This window comes from Sorex araneus, chromosome 2, assembly GCF_027595985.1.
Source record: "Sorex araneus isolate mSorAra2 chromosome 2, mSorAra2.pri, whole genome shotgun sequence".
Classification (NCBI taxonomy): Eukaryota; Metazoa; Chordata; class Mammalia; order Eulipotyphla; family Soricidae; genus Sorex; species Sorex araneus.
The window spans coordinates 361,546,258-361,563,895 of NC_073303.1; the positions used below are offsets into that span (position 1 = coordinate 361,546,258).

Genomic DNA, 17,638 nt, shown 5'->3' on the forward strand with positions numbered 1-17,638 from the left:
ATGGATTAATAATTCAAATCTATCATGGTCATTTATTTCCTTTCCCCGTACTATATTAATAAAATAATAATAATGATAGTGATAATGCTATGATTAATATTGTTAAAAACATTTGCTTTTTATATACTAAACAAATCCTAACCTAATTTTGTTTGAAAATCGTGATTTAGCTATAAAATAAGAATATTTAACTACTGTAGACTAAAATCTGTCCCCTTTAACCCTGAGTTACTGTATTAAACTTGTATTACCTTTGTTATTCAGCACTTTAGCCATTAGATTGATATTTCTCCCCTGGTCATTTTGCATGTTCAAAGCTCATATTCTAGTAGTTCTGGGGATCAGGGGAACAATATTTCCTGATTGCTTCCAAGATAATAATAGTTTGGTTGTGCTCTTTATATTTAAAGTCAACTTTTGTTGACTCTAACGTCCTTGAAAGTCACATTTTATTACCTTGAGTCTCGAATGAGTCACTACAGTTTCTTCGGACATAAAGTGTTGCTGCCAAAAGATCTGATAATTACCTAATTTGGTACCATATAGTGTATTCTTTCTGTATGGATACCTAAAACTTTTTCTAAGTCAGCAAAAATATGTTGAACTACATGTTTAATGTTGTATTCAGTTCTCTCTTTTTCGCTTTTTCTTCCTCAAGGAGAACTATTTTGTTGTTGTTGTTGTTGTTTGATTGCTTTTGGACCACACCCTGCAGTGCTGGGGCTTACTCCTGGCTCTTAACCCAGACATTACCCCTGGTGGTACTGTGGGACTATATGAAGTGCCAGGGATCAAACCCAGGTTGATTGCATGTGAGGCAAACACCCTACCCACTGTAGTATCACTCTGGCCCTTCAAAGACAACTATTAATCTGTCTGCTAGATGACCCTTCTTTAACACTGTCCTCTCATCTAGCAAGATGACCCTTCTTTATACTCATAATTTCCTTTTGTTTGTTTTCATTTTCTCTTATGTTTATACTATTTATGAATATATTATGTTATTCATCCAGCTAATGATGAATTAACTTTATTCCCAAAGAGTTTTACCTATATACGGGTCTTTCTTGAGTTACATAATTTTCTTATGCCACCGTAATTCTGATTTATATTGTACTTGCATACCTGTCATTTCATTGTCTTAATATTGGTTTGTTCATTTTGTACCAGTAAATTGCATGTATGTTTATTTTTTTCTTGCGCATTATTTTTGGTGTATTTGTCTATAAGGAATGATAATTATCCTTATTTTATTTATTAAAATATTTAAAATAAATAAACCTCAACAGATTGTTGTTCCTGGCTTTCATGTGAATTGTTTTCTTGCATTCCCAGAAGCTCAAGTAGCTTTTTATCAGCATGCACAAATCCCTCTCCTGTTTTTCTCCCTAGACCACACCCTCATGGGCTGTGGTTCTAATCTGGTCTGGGTCCTGTTTTCATTTGGGCTTCCATGAACTAAGAATGGTTTCTATAGTCCCAAAGAGTTGAGATGAATTGGGGCAGATGAATTGGGACAGGGAGGATGTGGCAATGGACAATGTCGTGTGCACAGTGAAATTGTGTGCTAACTAGGCCTTTCAGGAAATGTGGGCATGGGGCTGGAGCAATAGTACAACAGGTAGGACATTTACCCCGCATGCAGCTGATTGTGGTTCCTTGGCACCTAGTGTAGTCCTCCAAGCTCACCAGAAATGCAGGAGTGATCTTGAGGCATAAAGTCGGGAGTGAACCTTGGCCACTACCACATGTACTCAAAATCAAGAAAACAAACCAGTCAACCAGGGGCCAACCCCCAACTTACACTGAATACTGTAGCTGTTTATTAACTGTGGCTGTATCCTCTTCTGCACCGATTTGGAGTTTCTGTTCTTCTTGTTTCTATGGCTACCGCCCTACTATTTTTTTTAAAAAATTTGTTCCTGGTAGTTTGTGAGGCCTGTCCAAGGAAAAGATATTTTGCAGTTCGTCACAGTGTTCTGCCACACTTGCTAAGTGGTGCTGATGGTTGATGTAGAACAGCTTTCGATTGCATGCCTCAATCTCTTACACAGATGCAGAAGACAGGCAGACCCGAAAGCTGATGGTGTCCACATCCACTTGTGTTACAGTGGAGGGTCTCCCTCCTCTTCTAGTTTTGTTGTAAATATTCAAATGTTTCCAAGCATCTATTTGATCATTCAGTGTCTTTCAATGTGGAGACTCAGGGAGATCAAAAAATTGCTTTTGTATCACTCCCATCTTCTTCCCAGAATCAAACGCACTCATTTTTGAACAACCAATTACTTAATAGATTACATTAAATTTGATTTCAGGAAAATGTTTACCCAGAGTATTTCAGCGCACGAAACAAATCAGCACTCTTTTCTGTTTTTTTTTTTCCAGAGTCAAGTTCCCATTATGTAATCTCCCTAAAAGCTTTTAACAACGCTGGAGAAGGAGTCCCTCTTTACGAGAGCGCCACTACCAGATCCATCACAGGTAAGCTCAGACAGTCCATCCTCTGTGATAGGATAGGTAAGGCTTGAGTTATGATGAGAATGAAATAATGTTCAAAAGCAGAATAAAATGCCAGAAAATAAATTCCAAGGCATATGTCATCATATCTTGAAATTTATATGGGTGTGGGTTTATCCATATAAAATGCATGATGCTGTGGAGCTGAAGCATCCTACAGAGGTGAGCATTTTCCTTGCATGCCACCAGCCCAGGTTTGATCCCAGGCATCTCGTGTGGTCCTCTGAGCACCACCCGGAGTATTTCCTGCGTGTAGAGCCAGGAGTAACCTCTCAGCACTGCCAGATGTGGCTCAACCTCTCCCACCCCCAAACAAAATCATTATAGTATATTTTCACATACTTGAGTACAAAAATAGGATAATGAGATCCTATGACTTCTGCTGCCAGCTAAATTTTGGTGATTTGTCAGAGTCTGTGAAGTTGTCTTTAAAATCCACAAAACCATTCTTTTGGGGGTTTGCTTTTAGGTTATAACCAGCAGTGCTAAGGGCATACTCCTGGCTCTGCACTCAAGAATCACTCCTGGTGAGGCTTTGGGGAGCATACGCCATGGTTGGGATAGAACCTGATCACTTACGTGCAATACAGTCATCTCACTGTACTATCTGTCCAGCCTCCACACCACCAATCTTTGTCTTAAGAGTGCTTAGTTGATAAGTGATTTATCTTTGTTATGTGATGGTTTTCAAAACACACCCTCACTTTGTGGTTTTCAACTAGATATTGTCCTAAGGAAGAATGGTTGTTATAGAGTTTCCTTAAATTTTTAGCCTTTGGATCTGAAGGCAATATTTGGAGGTATTTAACAGTTGATTCCTTGATCTGGGAGGAATCAGTATCTTTCATTGGGTTATCAAAAGAATTCAAGACTCCCTTAATTGTTTAAGAAATATTACCCTTCAGAGTGTTTCCTCACAAATATGTCACGACAAATACCTATTGGGAGAGGAGGCAAATGGAGATACAGAGTGGAAGCCATGTGAGACCTGGATGCCAATAATTTTCCCTTTCCCTAATTCTCTAATTTCGCCAGAAGCCATATTCTCTGAGAACTTGCAGATTCTTGGTGGTGTCGGTGCCTGCCATCATTTTTATGGACTAGTTTCTACTTTTATCTGCATGTGTGACAAAGATGCTGAGTGGCCGGTCATCAGTGTGGTCACCATTGCCGATCAGACCACAGAGAATTATACAATGCTGGTCTAAATGTTTCCTTTAATTTTTTCTTTTTTTCCCCTTGCTTTTGTTAATTTTGGTCCACTCCTGGCAATGCTCAGAGCTTACTCCTGGCTCTGTGCTCAGAGGTCACTCCTGGCAGATTCAAGGAACCATGTTGGGTGCCAAGGGTCAAACCTAGGTTGGCCATGTGCAAAGCAAATGCCTTACCCGCTGTACTATTGCTTCTGCCCACATGTTTGATTTTCTTCCTCAAACTAAAATCCACTACTAAGGGTCATTTAGATAAATGACAACAGCAACAATAAATCTATGTTGGACCAAAAATCTTCTAAGACTATTTGCTAGAAGAACCCCTGGAATGCCTCATTTTCGTCCTTTTATTTTTTTATCTATTTATTTATTTTTGCTTTTCGGGTCACACCCAGAGATGCAGCAATGCTCAGGGTTTAGTCCTGGCTCTGCACTCAGGAATTACTCTTGTGGTGTTGGGGGACCATATGAGATGCCGGGAATTGAACCTGGGTCGGCCTTGTGCAAGGCAAATGCCCTGCCCACTGTACTATCGCTCCGGCCCTCACCCTTGTCTTTTCCTTTAGTTTACTTTTGCCATCCTGAATTGTAAGTGAATGGCAATCTCCAAACCGTATCTAAAATGCCAGTAAGCCATGGCATGGTTCCTTCTCCTGATTTAACTAATCCTGACGAATCTAAGAAATGAAATGGTACCCAAAGCTGCAAGTTGCATGAAACATTTTTTTCATTGAAAAACAAGACTGGAGAAGAACTCACAAAAGCATCCCTTTTCAAAGGAAAAGCAGAGACTCTCCCTGGATCTGGCAGACCTATTTTATTGGGTTTCCATACATCACAGAGAACAAAAGTCCAATAAATGGAATCAAACGTTACAGTTCTGGCAGAAATCCTCTCTGTAAATGTGTCATTGTGCGGCGCAGAGGCCTCTGTCTGAGCGTCCCTGGAGTATTCCCAGAAGAGCCCACACAAAGCAAGTAGGAAACCAGGGACAATAGCGGCGCAGGTATCAGGCTACAGTGCTTCCCACACACAGGTGCCCAGGGGCTGGTGTGCTCTGGGATTTCATCTCATTCTCAGAAAATCAGCCCGAGAGCTGGGGGAGACTCTCCCCAGGTCAGATGGGCAGCTGAAGAACTTCACTTGGCCTGTGAAGCTTTTTGTTTCAGAGTGTTGCAAGAATAAGGCAGTGTAAGAGTAGAGAAGGGACAAGGGCAGGGAAATAATGAGGTGTGTTTCTGGCACTTGTCTCTTTTGGGTTGTTTTATCCACCTCTCAATGAAGTATAACCCAGTAATAAAACTTATTTTATTCAAACACTTATTGACCTGGAAATTCATAGACCCTCACCAAAGTATCTATTAGAAATGAAAGAGCTCTCTTTTTTTGTCTTTTAAGATCATATTTGCCTATGTGTGTCTGTATATACTTCACAGTTTTTGAATATAACATAATCATAGCATGTATGAAGAATAAAGAGAATAAAAGAACTGAAAATTTTTTTCAACAACCAAAGAAAGTTTTTAATTCAAGTACTTAGTTTTTAATTCAAGTACTTTTTCTGAGGAAAAGCAAATTAGCCATATATAAAACATATATGCATTTAGAAGAGTGATGACTATTCAGAAGGCTATTCTGCCTTATTGCTCTCTCTGTATTATTCAGTATGGCAGACCACTGAGTACTGAAATTGGGAACTGCATCCAGAGAAACAACTTTAATACTGCATTTAATTTAATTGACGCAATTTTTTAATGTAACTAGTGGCTACTTTTTTAGTAATGCTCTCAAGAAAGTGGCAAACAGAATGACAAACCAGACCTAAAAACCATTCCTCAAAATAGGTAAGGGTAGATATTTTTGAAATGCTCAGTCCATCTATAAATACTTTTCAGTAGCTTGCATATTAGGACACTGAGGGACATATTCTGTGAATAAAAGTTAATATTTGAAGGGCATACTAACTAATCCAGCAAATCATGTAAAGTATTTTTTCCCAAATCGAGAGATAGAATGAATATCACCATTTCTTGAAGTAAAATGACAACTGGTTTCAAGTATTCATGGAAAGACTACAAAGCTAGCCAAGGTTTCCCCACAAAACTAAGCAAATACACACAAAACAGTGTCACTTAATTCATATACATTGATCAAAAAAGATCTGTTATCCAGATGAGGATGCTTGTGTATTGGACATTTGTCTTGGCAAGTCAGCTAAAACTAGAAACGATAGAAACAAGTATATGGTGGCAGCTCTTTGGCCACCTGACACCTGCTGGGATCTTCCTGGCGTCGGTGCTGTCTTCAGTTTCTTCTTCATCATTTCACAAATCCATTTGGATTTGAAGGAGCCTTTAATAAAAGGACCCATCAAAGGAAATGTGGGATGCCTGGGCTCTGTCATTAAATTTTAAACACACATTTTTCTCCCTTTTCTTTCATTTCTTTTGTTCTGGTTTTGTTTTCAGATTTTATAGTTTGCTCCAAAGACCACAGCCCAGTAAACTAATAAATAATTCATTGGGGAAAACAGAGAGTGGTGGGTAGGGGCTAGGCATTTGAAACGCAGTGGACAAAGTGAAGCAATCATCAAAACCCGCCAGCGGCTGCTGCACTCGGAGCTCAGCTGTTTAAATGTGTTCATTCTGTGTGGATGCAGCTTTGGGAAGTCCACTGTTTCTGGGCCCCATCTCGACAGACGTCACCCTAGGCCCAGCCTGAGAGCTTAGTTATTTTTGTTACTGGTGAGAGTCTCTTACTAGATCCCTGGTTTAAAGATTAAGGTTGGTAAGCTCTATATCATCAAAGCCTAGAAAACAAGATACTCTGATTTTGACAGCCTGGCCTAAGACAGATCACATGATTATTATTATTATTTTTTTTGCTTTTTGGGTCACACCCAGCAATGCTCAGGGGTCACTCCTGGCTCTGTACTCAGGAATTACGCCTGGCCATGCTCAGGGAACCATATGGGATGCTGGGAATCGAGCCCGGGTTGGCCGCATGCAAGGCAAACGCCCTACCCACTGTGCTATCACTCCAGCCCCAGATCACATGATTTTTGAGAGCATTTTCTAAAAACTCACATATCGTTATGTAGATGTGGATTGTGTTATGGGTCAAGGTATATGTGACCTGTCAGTCGAGAGGTTGTTTCCTTCTGCTTCCCTGTTCCGAAATACAACCTTTCTACCAAACTCAAAAAATGTACAGCAAGGAATGCTGTATAAAACCTAAGAATACCTAAAAAAGTCTCACTTCTGAAAAAAATTGGACTGGGCGATAGCACAGCAGGTAGGGCATTTTCCTTGCACACAGCAGACCTGGGTTCAATCCCTCCCTCTCTCTTGGAGAGCTGACAAGCTTCCAAGAGTATCCCACCCACCCAGCAGAGCCTGGCAAGCTCCCCATGGTGTATTTGATATGCCAAAAACAGTAACAACAAGTCTCACAATGGTGACATTACTGGTGCAAATTGATGCACAACAGGAAGACAGTGCTACAGTGCTATCTTAAAAAGTCAAACATGGGGGTTGAGAGATAGCACAGTGAGTGGGGTTCTCCCCTGGCTCCTTGCCAACCCAAGTTCAATCCCCAGTACTCTATAAGGTCCCCTGAGCCTCTCCAGGAGTTGTCTCTGAGTGCAGAACCAGGAGTAAGCCCCGAGCACAGGAAGACTGGCCCTCAAACAAAATATAAAGATGTAGGTCACTACTCTGTGAGAATTTGAATGTAATATACACTTCAAATGTACATCGGTAAACCATTGCTGAGCCATATGAGCGTGGCAGGTCTGTCTAGTGCACGCAGATGTAGACAGATAGCTTCAGACCTCAGGGCCTTTGGGTCTTTCTAATTTGTTTTGCTTAAACAACATTTATGAGGGTACAGACTAACCAATAATGAAAGCACTAGAGAAACCCAGTCAACTTGGACGTGGAAGAAAACATAGATGCATATGTAAAACACATATCAGCTAATGAAGCATTCATTTCCTATACAGTGAAAACAAACCAGAAACCCCTTTTTTAGCCTCTTTGTGTAGTTACATGACTGATGAATTCTACACTAGATACTTAAGATGCCACATGGGATATTCCAAGAAGAAGCAGTCTTTTTGAATGTTTAACTAGAGGTGACAGCTGAATTAATAAAAACCACTTGTAGAAAACATCTAACCTACAGGAAATAGTAATTTTTTGTAATGTAAAAACAATTTCAAATGAGTTTTCCGATTGAATTAATTATATTCTTTCTGTTCTTCTTATGTTCCCTTTCATCATTATTGCCATGCATTTAACTCATTGTGATTGTGTTACCACTGATGTTTATTTTTGTTAACTCTTTTATTTACATACTTGTTTGTTTGTTTCATTTGACGGGTTGCTTAACCCAGATCCCACTGACCCAGTTGATTATTATCCTTTGCTTGATGATTTCCCCACCTCGGTCCCAGATGTCTCCACCCCCATGCTCCCACCAGTAGGTGTACAAGCTGTGGCTCTTACCCATGATGCTGTGAGAGTCAGCTGGGCAGACAACTCTGTCCCTAAGAACCAAAAAACATCTGAAGTGCGACTGTATACTGTCCGATGGAGGACCAGCTTTTCTGCAAATGCAAAATACAAGGTGAAACTCGAATCGATTGCATGGCTTATTTAATGAACTGTCATTTGTTTAATACGTTGTTTTAACTGCTTCCTGTGCTTGCAATGAGTCATCTGGCTGTAGTGACACTAAGTAGAAAAGCCGATCTTTTTAATTGCCCGATATCAAAAATTAGTTATAGAAGTAATCGTGCCTTAGGAAACAGTTCTAATGGAAGATAGACAAACATGAAGCAAGAACTGCAAAATGTTTTTTTGAATTCCACCAGATGCTGAAATTGTATAAATAATTTGGTTCCGTACCAGCGAATGCCATTTCCCTTAGAAAATAGCAGGAATCCACATTAATTTTCTGGACAGATTTTGGTGTCTTTCTTTTAATTTGGAATCTAGACTGATACCCAAGGCAACCCTATTAATGTTGCAAAGATCCATCTTCCTGAGAATACTGTAGGGGATACATAAATTGGAGATATTTCAAATCATATCCTTCAAATGCTTTCTGAACCATTAGTATCTACACTGTTAGCATGGAAATAACTTCATGTGGTAAAGAAAATCCACAATGGATAGCCCCCCTAAATTAAAGGTAATTAGACAGACCTCTTGTTCTTGTCCTATCACTGGGTCAGCCCCCAACCTCAAAAGAACTCTTTAGGGGTAGAATTAGGATTGCTTGTATTTTATCAATCTTCCTTTCTGCTGAGTTACCATCTTGCTTAATTCAGGTTCAAGATATCTGTTGCATGAGGCAATGAAACATATCCTTTGCAAACTTCTAACTCTAAACACTCTGGGATAAAGCAAAATCCCATCAATAATATTGTAATTCTGCCTCTTTCTTCCTTACAACCATGCTATATTTACTTCTGGTTCCATTCAACTTTTAAGTGGCACAAAATTCACATTCATCATAGATCAGCTTTTGGTCAAAACCATTTAAAATACAGTTTTCTTTGGTGCTATTGCTCTGCTAGTTCAGGTATCTGGGAAAAACTCTCCAGGCAAGTTCAGATAGAATCATTGTTATAAAATATGCTATAAGTACCCGATTCATCTCTTTACAATATTAGATTTAAGACTCAGCAGAGCTATAAATAAAGTTAACATTATCAGATAAGACAACCAATGAAACATAGGAGAGTATTAAACATAAAACAACCTTCATAAATAGATTAACCATCTTTAAGTTTACCTTAAAAGATTATTTAAAAATTTTTATGCCCATAATTCCTGCGCTTAGTAGATACATTCATTTCAAAGAATGGCCAATGGTACTTTATGGGTATGGAAAATACTCTGAAGAACAATAATCATCTCCTAAAAGAATGGTTTGAGCTGCAGATTTCTTGAGGCAAATTTATTCTGTTGAATAGTTAAGACAGAAGATGCAGAATTATTGGACTTAACCAAAAATTCCTGTAAAGTGAGTCCAGCACAAAAAAAAAACAGTCTTTAGGATGAGTTATCAAGTTTTCTCCTGGATTTAACTTTGATAATAAAGTGAAAGATTCCATCCTTCTCTCTCCCCAACATCTGCCCTGATCTAAAACAAGTATTAAAACACACATGTGCATGCACACATACATACACACACAATTATCTATTGGGATCTAAGACATGGCTCAAATAGAGGACTGCATACTTTGCATTTGGAAAAAACTAGTTCAATGCAAGGCCCTGATGCCACCTTGTACCAGTCTGGAAGTAGTCTCTGAGCTACTCAAAACAAATAAGAAAATCCACTATTAGATTAGAACTCAGATGACATAAGGGTATCATCCAGGGTCCTTCTGACAATGTTCCTCCTTAAACAAGCCACGATCTGGACACTCATATTGATTCTTCAAAACTCTGTGTTAATGGTCCTGATCAAATGTGGTAGTTTTAACCGTTTTCCACTAAAATAGTTAAATGAATAATTATTTTTGTGAATTTACATTCACAATCTGCATGTATTAGTCATTAAATACTTTTAACAGATATAGCATGGGTATTGCAGAAGATATAAGTCATACAAGGCTAATAGTACAAGGTTCATTCTCAGCCCTCATGATACAGCTCAAAGGATATTTAAGACATGCCTAAAATGGTAACACAATATCATGTATTAAACATTGTACTTATCAGTTAATGCTTTCTTTGGGGAAGATTCTTCAGGTCAATGGTATAGTTATATCTATGGTTACATAAGAAAACTGAGCCTCAGAGAGGTACTATTCGGATATTTATGCTTATTAAAATAGCTAAAATTAACATGATTTTATAAGGATTGAAGAGCTAGTACAATAGGTAAAGCATTGACCCTGTAAATAACTCACCAGGGTTCTATCCCCTGTACCAATATAGTTCCTCTACCCAGAAACGAAGTAGCCCTGACTACAGAGCTGGAAGTAATCCCTGAATATTTGTGGCTATGCCCCACCCCCATACACCCAAAGAAAAACAAAATAAAACGCCATGATTTTTCAAAATTCTTAAAGATTTGTGGTGAGCAATAACCTCTCATAAAATACATGACTACATTCAATATATTTATAGTATTTATAGATCTCCAGTGTTTCATTCCAAAACAAAAAGACATTAGAGCTTAGTGCCCCCCCAAAGTCAGTAGCGTCTGTGTTCAGAGACTAGTTTGATCAAAATGTGATCCTTGCCTCCTAGATGAAATATTTCCCATTGCCCCATTTTTCTTTCTATTTTCATTTCTAAGACCTAGAGATATTCATGGTAGCAAAAGAGGGCTAGATCCAAAGCTATATATCAGGATGTCAGATACAGCTGCCCATTTTGTATTTTATTTGATGGAATTCCATCTTCCTGAGTCCTGAGTGTTCAAAGGATTTTCACATTATTTAGGGCACACATTTTTAGAGAAATTTTTAAAAAGAGGTTCTGATAGATGTTTATGAGTTCATCACTTTAATAGGCTGGACGAGCACATCGTCAAAATGTCATTAGTGCAGTTAAATATTTATTTGGTCTTGTAACGAAATGGAGAGTTTTCATGCTGTAAGCTAAGAAGGATTCATGATCGAATAAAAAAGATATACCACACTAGAGTGGTAAGAGAGAAAGAGATATGACATAGGTGGAAGAAAAGATATTCTCTTGATGTTCCAATATCATAGATATATGACAAATATAATACATTTCAAAGTAAAAGTAAAATTTAACTTTGAAAGAAAATCAACTTCTAATATCAGATATGAATTGGTATTTCTAAGAAGGCTTGAGTAGCATTAAAATTCCTTGATCATATAGAAAACATGCATTAACCTGTGAGGTTAACTTGCCCTTTATTACTGTTTTAAACTGCAGAGAACACAAGATAGTTTAAGTTCTACTGAAATATCTTTAATCCACTGTTTAAAAAGATAAATGGATGTGGAAGATAAAGAATACTGATAGTAACACAATCCTTTGGTTTTTGTCCTGATCAGCTGTTCAAATGACCTTATTTATATGTCTATTTAATATGATGCGTGCACAATGAAAGAGAAGCACCCAGTATACTAATGTCTTTGTTAATTTTCTTTAGAGCAGATGAATAGATTCTGGAATCACTGGAAAACCATACTCAAAGTCTTTTATGATAATATAACAGGGGGCTGAGCAGATTTCTCAGCGGTTGGATCACATACTTTGCATGTATGAGGCCCCAAAGCATTCAGTACTATGGGCCCCCCACCAGGAACACTGGCTATAGTCATGCTGAACTGTGATACTGATAAATGTGACCCTTTAAAAAAAGCACTAAATTAAACTCAAATAAAGCATGATAAACAGTGGAATTCTAAAAATGAACTTTCCACCACTCGTAGAAAATGCTGCGAATCTATGTAATAAATGTCACATTAAAACCTCTGAGAAAAAGATTTCTATTATTAGGAATAAATTGAGGTTAAAGTCAGTATAGATAACCTTAAAAAAAAAAAAGAATTGACGGAAGGAAGTGCAATTTGTCCTGTTGCTGTGGTTATTGCCTTCCTCGGGCAAATTTATCAGCTTGCTGCCCCCTTTGAACAACATAATTCCTGATTTTTATCGATTATGTCTTGGATGGAAAATCAGCGCATGTAAACTGCTCAATCGAAAGTAAGGCGAGTCCGAGCTATGTTCTCATGATTCTGTCTGGAAATGGACCCTAGTTTTGCCATGTGATTGGATCGTCTGTTTGTATGCCTTTTTTACTAGGTTAATAGAGTTCATTACTTTTTCCCGTTGTTTCTTTCCCACTGGTGTAGTCAGAAGACACAACATCTTTGAGTTACACAGCCACAGGCCTCAAGCCCAACACAATGTATGAGTTCTCAGTCATGGTTACCAAGAACCGAAGGTCAAGTACTTGGAGCATGACAGCACATGCCACCACCTATGAGGCAGGTAGGTCTCAAAAGGCAGGTTTCACATGTTCTATTCGGGATACTTGGTAGGTGTGTCGCTGTGTTCTGTCGACATGGAAACAGATGGGTACACTGATCTCTAAATTATGTATTATCCCATGAAAAGTTATCAGAGAATTTCAGCTTTTAAATATTTTTTAATTTACTAGTGATAGCCTAGTGGTTAGGGCGTTTACCTTGCACTCGGCCGACCTGGGTTCAATTCCTCCGCCCCTCTCGGAGAGCTTGGCAAGCTACCCGTGGCATTATCGATATGCCAAAACAGTAACAAAACTCTATAACAATAGAGATGTTACTGGTGCCTGCTCAAGCAAATCGATGAACAAAGGGATGACAGTGACAGTGATTACAGTGATTTATTTACTTTTGGGGTTGGGCTGGAGCGATAGCACAGCAGGCAGGGCATTTGCCTTGCACATGGCCAACCCAGGTTTGATTCTTCAGTCCCTCTCGGAGAGCACAGCAAGCTGCCGAGAGTATCTCGCCCACTTGGCAGAGCCTGGCAATCCACCCATGGCATATTTGATATGCCAAAACCGGTAAAAAGTCTCACAATGGAGATGTTACTGGTGCCCATTTGAGCAAATTGATGAGTGACGGGATGACAGTGATACAGTGATACTTTTGGGGTCTTGAGGCTACATCCATCTGCACTCAAAGCTTACTTCTGGTTCCATGCTCAGGGGTCACTCCTGGTGCTGCTCAGGGACTAGATATGGTTTTGTGGATCAAACTCAGGTCAGCAAGTAGCCTACTGCAAATACTATCTCTTTTGCCCTCCATAGAATTTTAAAATATAATACTATTCTCCCTGCTTTAGAAAAAAAAAAAGAGTCTCCAAGGAATGATGCAATCTGGGCAATAACTCAAGGGATCGGAATAGAAATCTTTTCAATACATATAAGGGACGGCAGAATTCCACACATAGAGTTCTGCCCAAAGAATATATATATTTCCAGTCAACAGTCACATGCTTATATTTACTTTTAGAGGAAAAAATTAGATACAAAATGAAATGTTGCATTACAAATGGAGTCTCACAGATGCTTACCCTAAATAACCTCAGTGTATTTGGGATGGTTGTGAGTTTTCATGTTCATTCTTTGGTAAAAAGGCAACACAATGAGACATTCATGGAGTCCAAATACAGGAAAAAAATAAGCTATTTCAAATTTTACCATTCCCATTTACTAGGGATCACATATGTTACATTTACATTGTCAACAGTCATGGAATGTAATTAGCATTTATATTGCACATAAATTCAACATTTGAAGAAATTTAGGTTTTCATGTGATTTTCAAATAACTAAATAATGATTTATGAAATCTGAAAGTAGAACACATTTCCAAATTTTAAAAAAAAATTTATGGCAATTAAACTCTTGTTTGGGAAAATTGAATTCTTTCCTTTAGAATTTATCCTGTGCCCCTGAAGTTGTTCTTTTTTTTTTTTCAGCCTTCTACTTTAGCTCCAAAGAGTTTGTTGTGAATATTTTACATTTTTGATGACTACTTTTTCTATAAGAAATGTCCTAGCTTGTCAATAGCCTCTTCTTCTATTTTACATGTTTACATATATTGACTCTTTCTTCTAGAATTCTGTGTGCCAATGTTCACAGCCTCTTTGGAAGAATAAGACAAGCTGAATGAGTTATGTACTAGGGGAGAATAAAGACCCTGCTCTTCTTTTCACTTCAAAGGAGATTAAAGGAGCTAAATGTAAATCAGCAAGGCATTTGGGCTTCTCTGAGTGAAAGAAAGGGGGTAGTAATTTCCTCTTAAAGCAAGCAAATTTATTCATCCCCTTCCCTTTTTTAGAACATTAAATGCACACCAAATCTGACTTGATAAATGCACCTCCTTGATTTCTTATCAACTACCTATCCTTGTAAAGAAACTATTGGCAAGACCTATTGCTGAAAATAAAAAGATATTAACTTTTAGAAATGTGGTTAGTGGGAAGGGTGATTGTCAAAGCAGATAATGATCTGGTCCAAAGGTGTAAATAACATGTGGATGAGATCCAGGGGTGATGATGAGAAACAAGAAGTAATTCACAAGTGTCTGCAGATTTTATAACTGCGAGAAGGAAATAAAATGAATGAAATAACTCTAGGGGTTGTTTCTAATTCTGCAACAACATAAAGACTACGTGGGACTGCGTTGTTATGCACTTGTGCTGAAATTGCTCATGATAAAGATAAGGAGAAACATCAAATTCTTGAAATGAAACACTCTCTGTCCAGGTGATGAATCCTCAATGTTATTCAACTGAGAAAAATAAAAATAACGGAAGAGAACCTGAAGTACTCAGGTCTCTAAAAAGAAAAAGACCCCGAATTAGATGTAATGCCCCATGGCCAATGCTCTGCTTCCTCAACAGTTTGACAGCGTAGGAAACATTGTATAACCATTCAGTCCCCAGGAAGAATCACAGACGCAGAGAAGGTTGGTGAAGACCATGATGTCCTTGTTCGCTACCAATTTTCACAGGTCTCAAAAGAAAGTTTATTCTAAAAGTGAGAGCTGAAGGTTCCACTTCAAGAGAAAGGGATGCACTTGGGGACAATTTATGTAACAAATGCCCAACAGAATTTCCATGGCAGGAAATCATATGCGTTATTCATGCACTTAACAAAGAAATGCATGCCTGTGGGGGTAGAAGCTTTGCAAACCATAAAAAACATAAGTCAGATTTATCCCCTGGACCCAAATATTAACTCTTAGTTTCCAATATTTTGCAATTTACAGGTCCTGAAATAGGAACTCCATGCAAAAGGAGGAGAGAATGCAGTCTACCTCATTGAGAGGGTTATAATAAAATACAGAACAAAACAGTTAGCAAAATAAAAACAGGTGAAGTAACAACAGGAGAAAAATAATAAGAATGTTGGGCAAATGGAAGTCAGAGAAAGTAGGATCAAAATTTAAATTCTGCTTGGTAAAATAAGAAGCCATTTCACAAAATAGGTGATTACTGAGCTATGGCCTAGGTAGATCCTAAAATCCCTATTTCAGAACCTTCCAAAGAAAACTTATGTCCAAGGATTACTGGGAGTGATCCTCCTCCTTGAGCACAGAGCTAGAAGAACCAAGCACCACAGAACTAGGAGTAAGCCCTGAGCACCACTGGGTGAGGTTCAAAGACCCCTGCCTTCCTCCAAGCGTGAATACACACACACACACTCACACACACACACACACACAAACACACGCACAATTATAAGTGGTACAGGTAACTGGAGCATAATATTCATGGGACAACAAGGGGAAACAAGTCTGTAAAATTAAAGGAGTATAAATCCTGGAGGGCATGTTACCTATTATCTATGTTACATATTTTTACATTTAATCCACAGAGGACAGGAAGTTAAAGGAGAATTTTTATCAGACCACGCCAGGAACAACCCATGAGAAAGAAGCAGTCTGGGAGAGTGTGCTGATCTAAGAGGAAGTGTCGATGTTATTTTTTTTTCTTTTCTGGGTTACTCCTGGCTTTGCACTCAGGAATTACTCCTGGCAGTGCTTGGGGGACCATATGGGATGCCGGGGATCTAACTCGGGTCGGCCGTGTGCAAGGCAAATGCCCTACCCACTGTGCCATCGCTGCGGCCCCTGGAAGTGTCGATGTTATTAGGGCCACATTCTTTCCTAAATATTAGTCCATGATGTATGTTTTATATATGAAGGTCCTGAATTTTTGACAATTGATTCCAATGCCAGAGTCTTTATTCATCAACATTCACAAAACTTGAGGAAAAATAAAAACTTGATTTCTCTGAGATAGATTAGTGTAAATGTATATATATATGTATATATATACATATACACGTATATACGTATATATGTGTAATATACATGTCATATGTGTGTATATGTGTGTGTATATATATATATATGTCACACCTGGTGGTATTCAGGGTTTACTCCTAGCTCTGTGCTCAGGGACCGCAGGACCACACATGATTTGGGGAATCAAACCTGGGTCATCTTCATGCAAAGCAAGAACCCTGTACACAGTACAGTCTCTTCAGCCCCACATTAGATATTTTTAATAACCAACTTTTCCATATATATTTTTCTAGAGAAGTTTAGTTATTTTAACTGTTTTGAATACCATAACAAATTCAGTGAAGCAATCTAATCATCATCATTTGACTGTTTTCTAAATAAACATCAATTTGAATTTTAGCACAGTTAGGGGAAAATAGACTATTCTGACATTAAAAAGACAGATACTTTAATTACATACATAATTGGAAAATCCCTTATTATGCTTTGCATAATGCTCTAAGTCAAATTGTAACTATATATTGTCTTTTTGTGGTCTATTTCTGGTTGAGAAAATATCTAGAATTTATTCTTTTCTGAATGAAAATAACCTTTCTTTAAGAAAGCATTGGTTTTTAGTAGTTTGCTTTTACAAAATTTTTATTGCAAGAATGTCCTTATTTTATTTACATCCAAGTCTATTTGATCTAGATTTCTCTTCTCTTCTTTTTCTTTTTCCTGCCCATTGTTTTCTCTTCTTTTTTTATTTTCTCTTCCTTTACCCCCATTTTCTTCTTTTCTTTCTTTGTTTTGTTTTTATTTCTTTGTAATTAAGCATGTTAAATCTCCATCTTCTCAAAATATTACAATAAGGTACAAGTTTAATTAGCTTGGAATCCTCGTGACTTTGAGGATGAAAATGTTGGGAATAAATTACTGAATGGGAATATTTGTGTCTCTGAGGTAATTCAGGATGGGAATTATTAGAAATAAAGCATCCACAGTTCTCAGATGCATTTTCTGGCCACGAACACAGCCATGGAACAATCAGAGTGAACTCAGTGTACCTGTCTGTATTACACAACAATTTTCATTCAGGGCCCAGAGACAGTAAAGAGCATAGA

The 17,638-nt window shown here is 38.1% G+C and overlaps 1 protein-coding gene across 1 annotated transcript in view; it reads left to right on the forward strand.

The window, feature by feature from the left end:
* The window catches only part of DCC (DCC netrin 1 receptor), a 1,194,095-nt gene that overhangs the window by 1,045,417 nt on the left and 131,040 nt on the right, over positions 1–17,638 (forward strand). Inside the window, exons 16-18 of the mRNA XM_055127868.1 lie at positions 2,386–2,481; positions 8,125–8,357; positions 12,583–12,721. Of these exons, the coding sequence (XP_054983843.1) occupies positions 2,386–2,481; positions 8,125–8,357; positions 12,583–12,721 (468 nt within the window). The remainder of the gene's footprint in view (positions 1–2,385; positions 2,482–8,124; positions 8,358–12,582; positions 12,722–17,638) is intronic.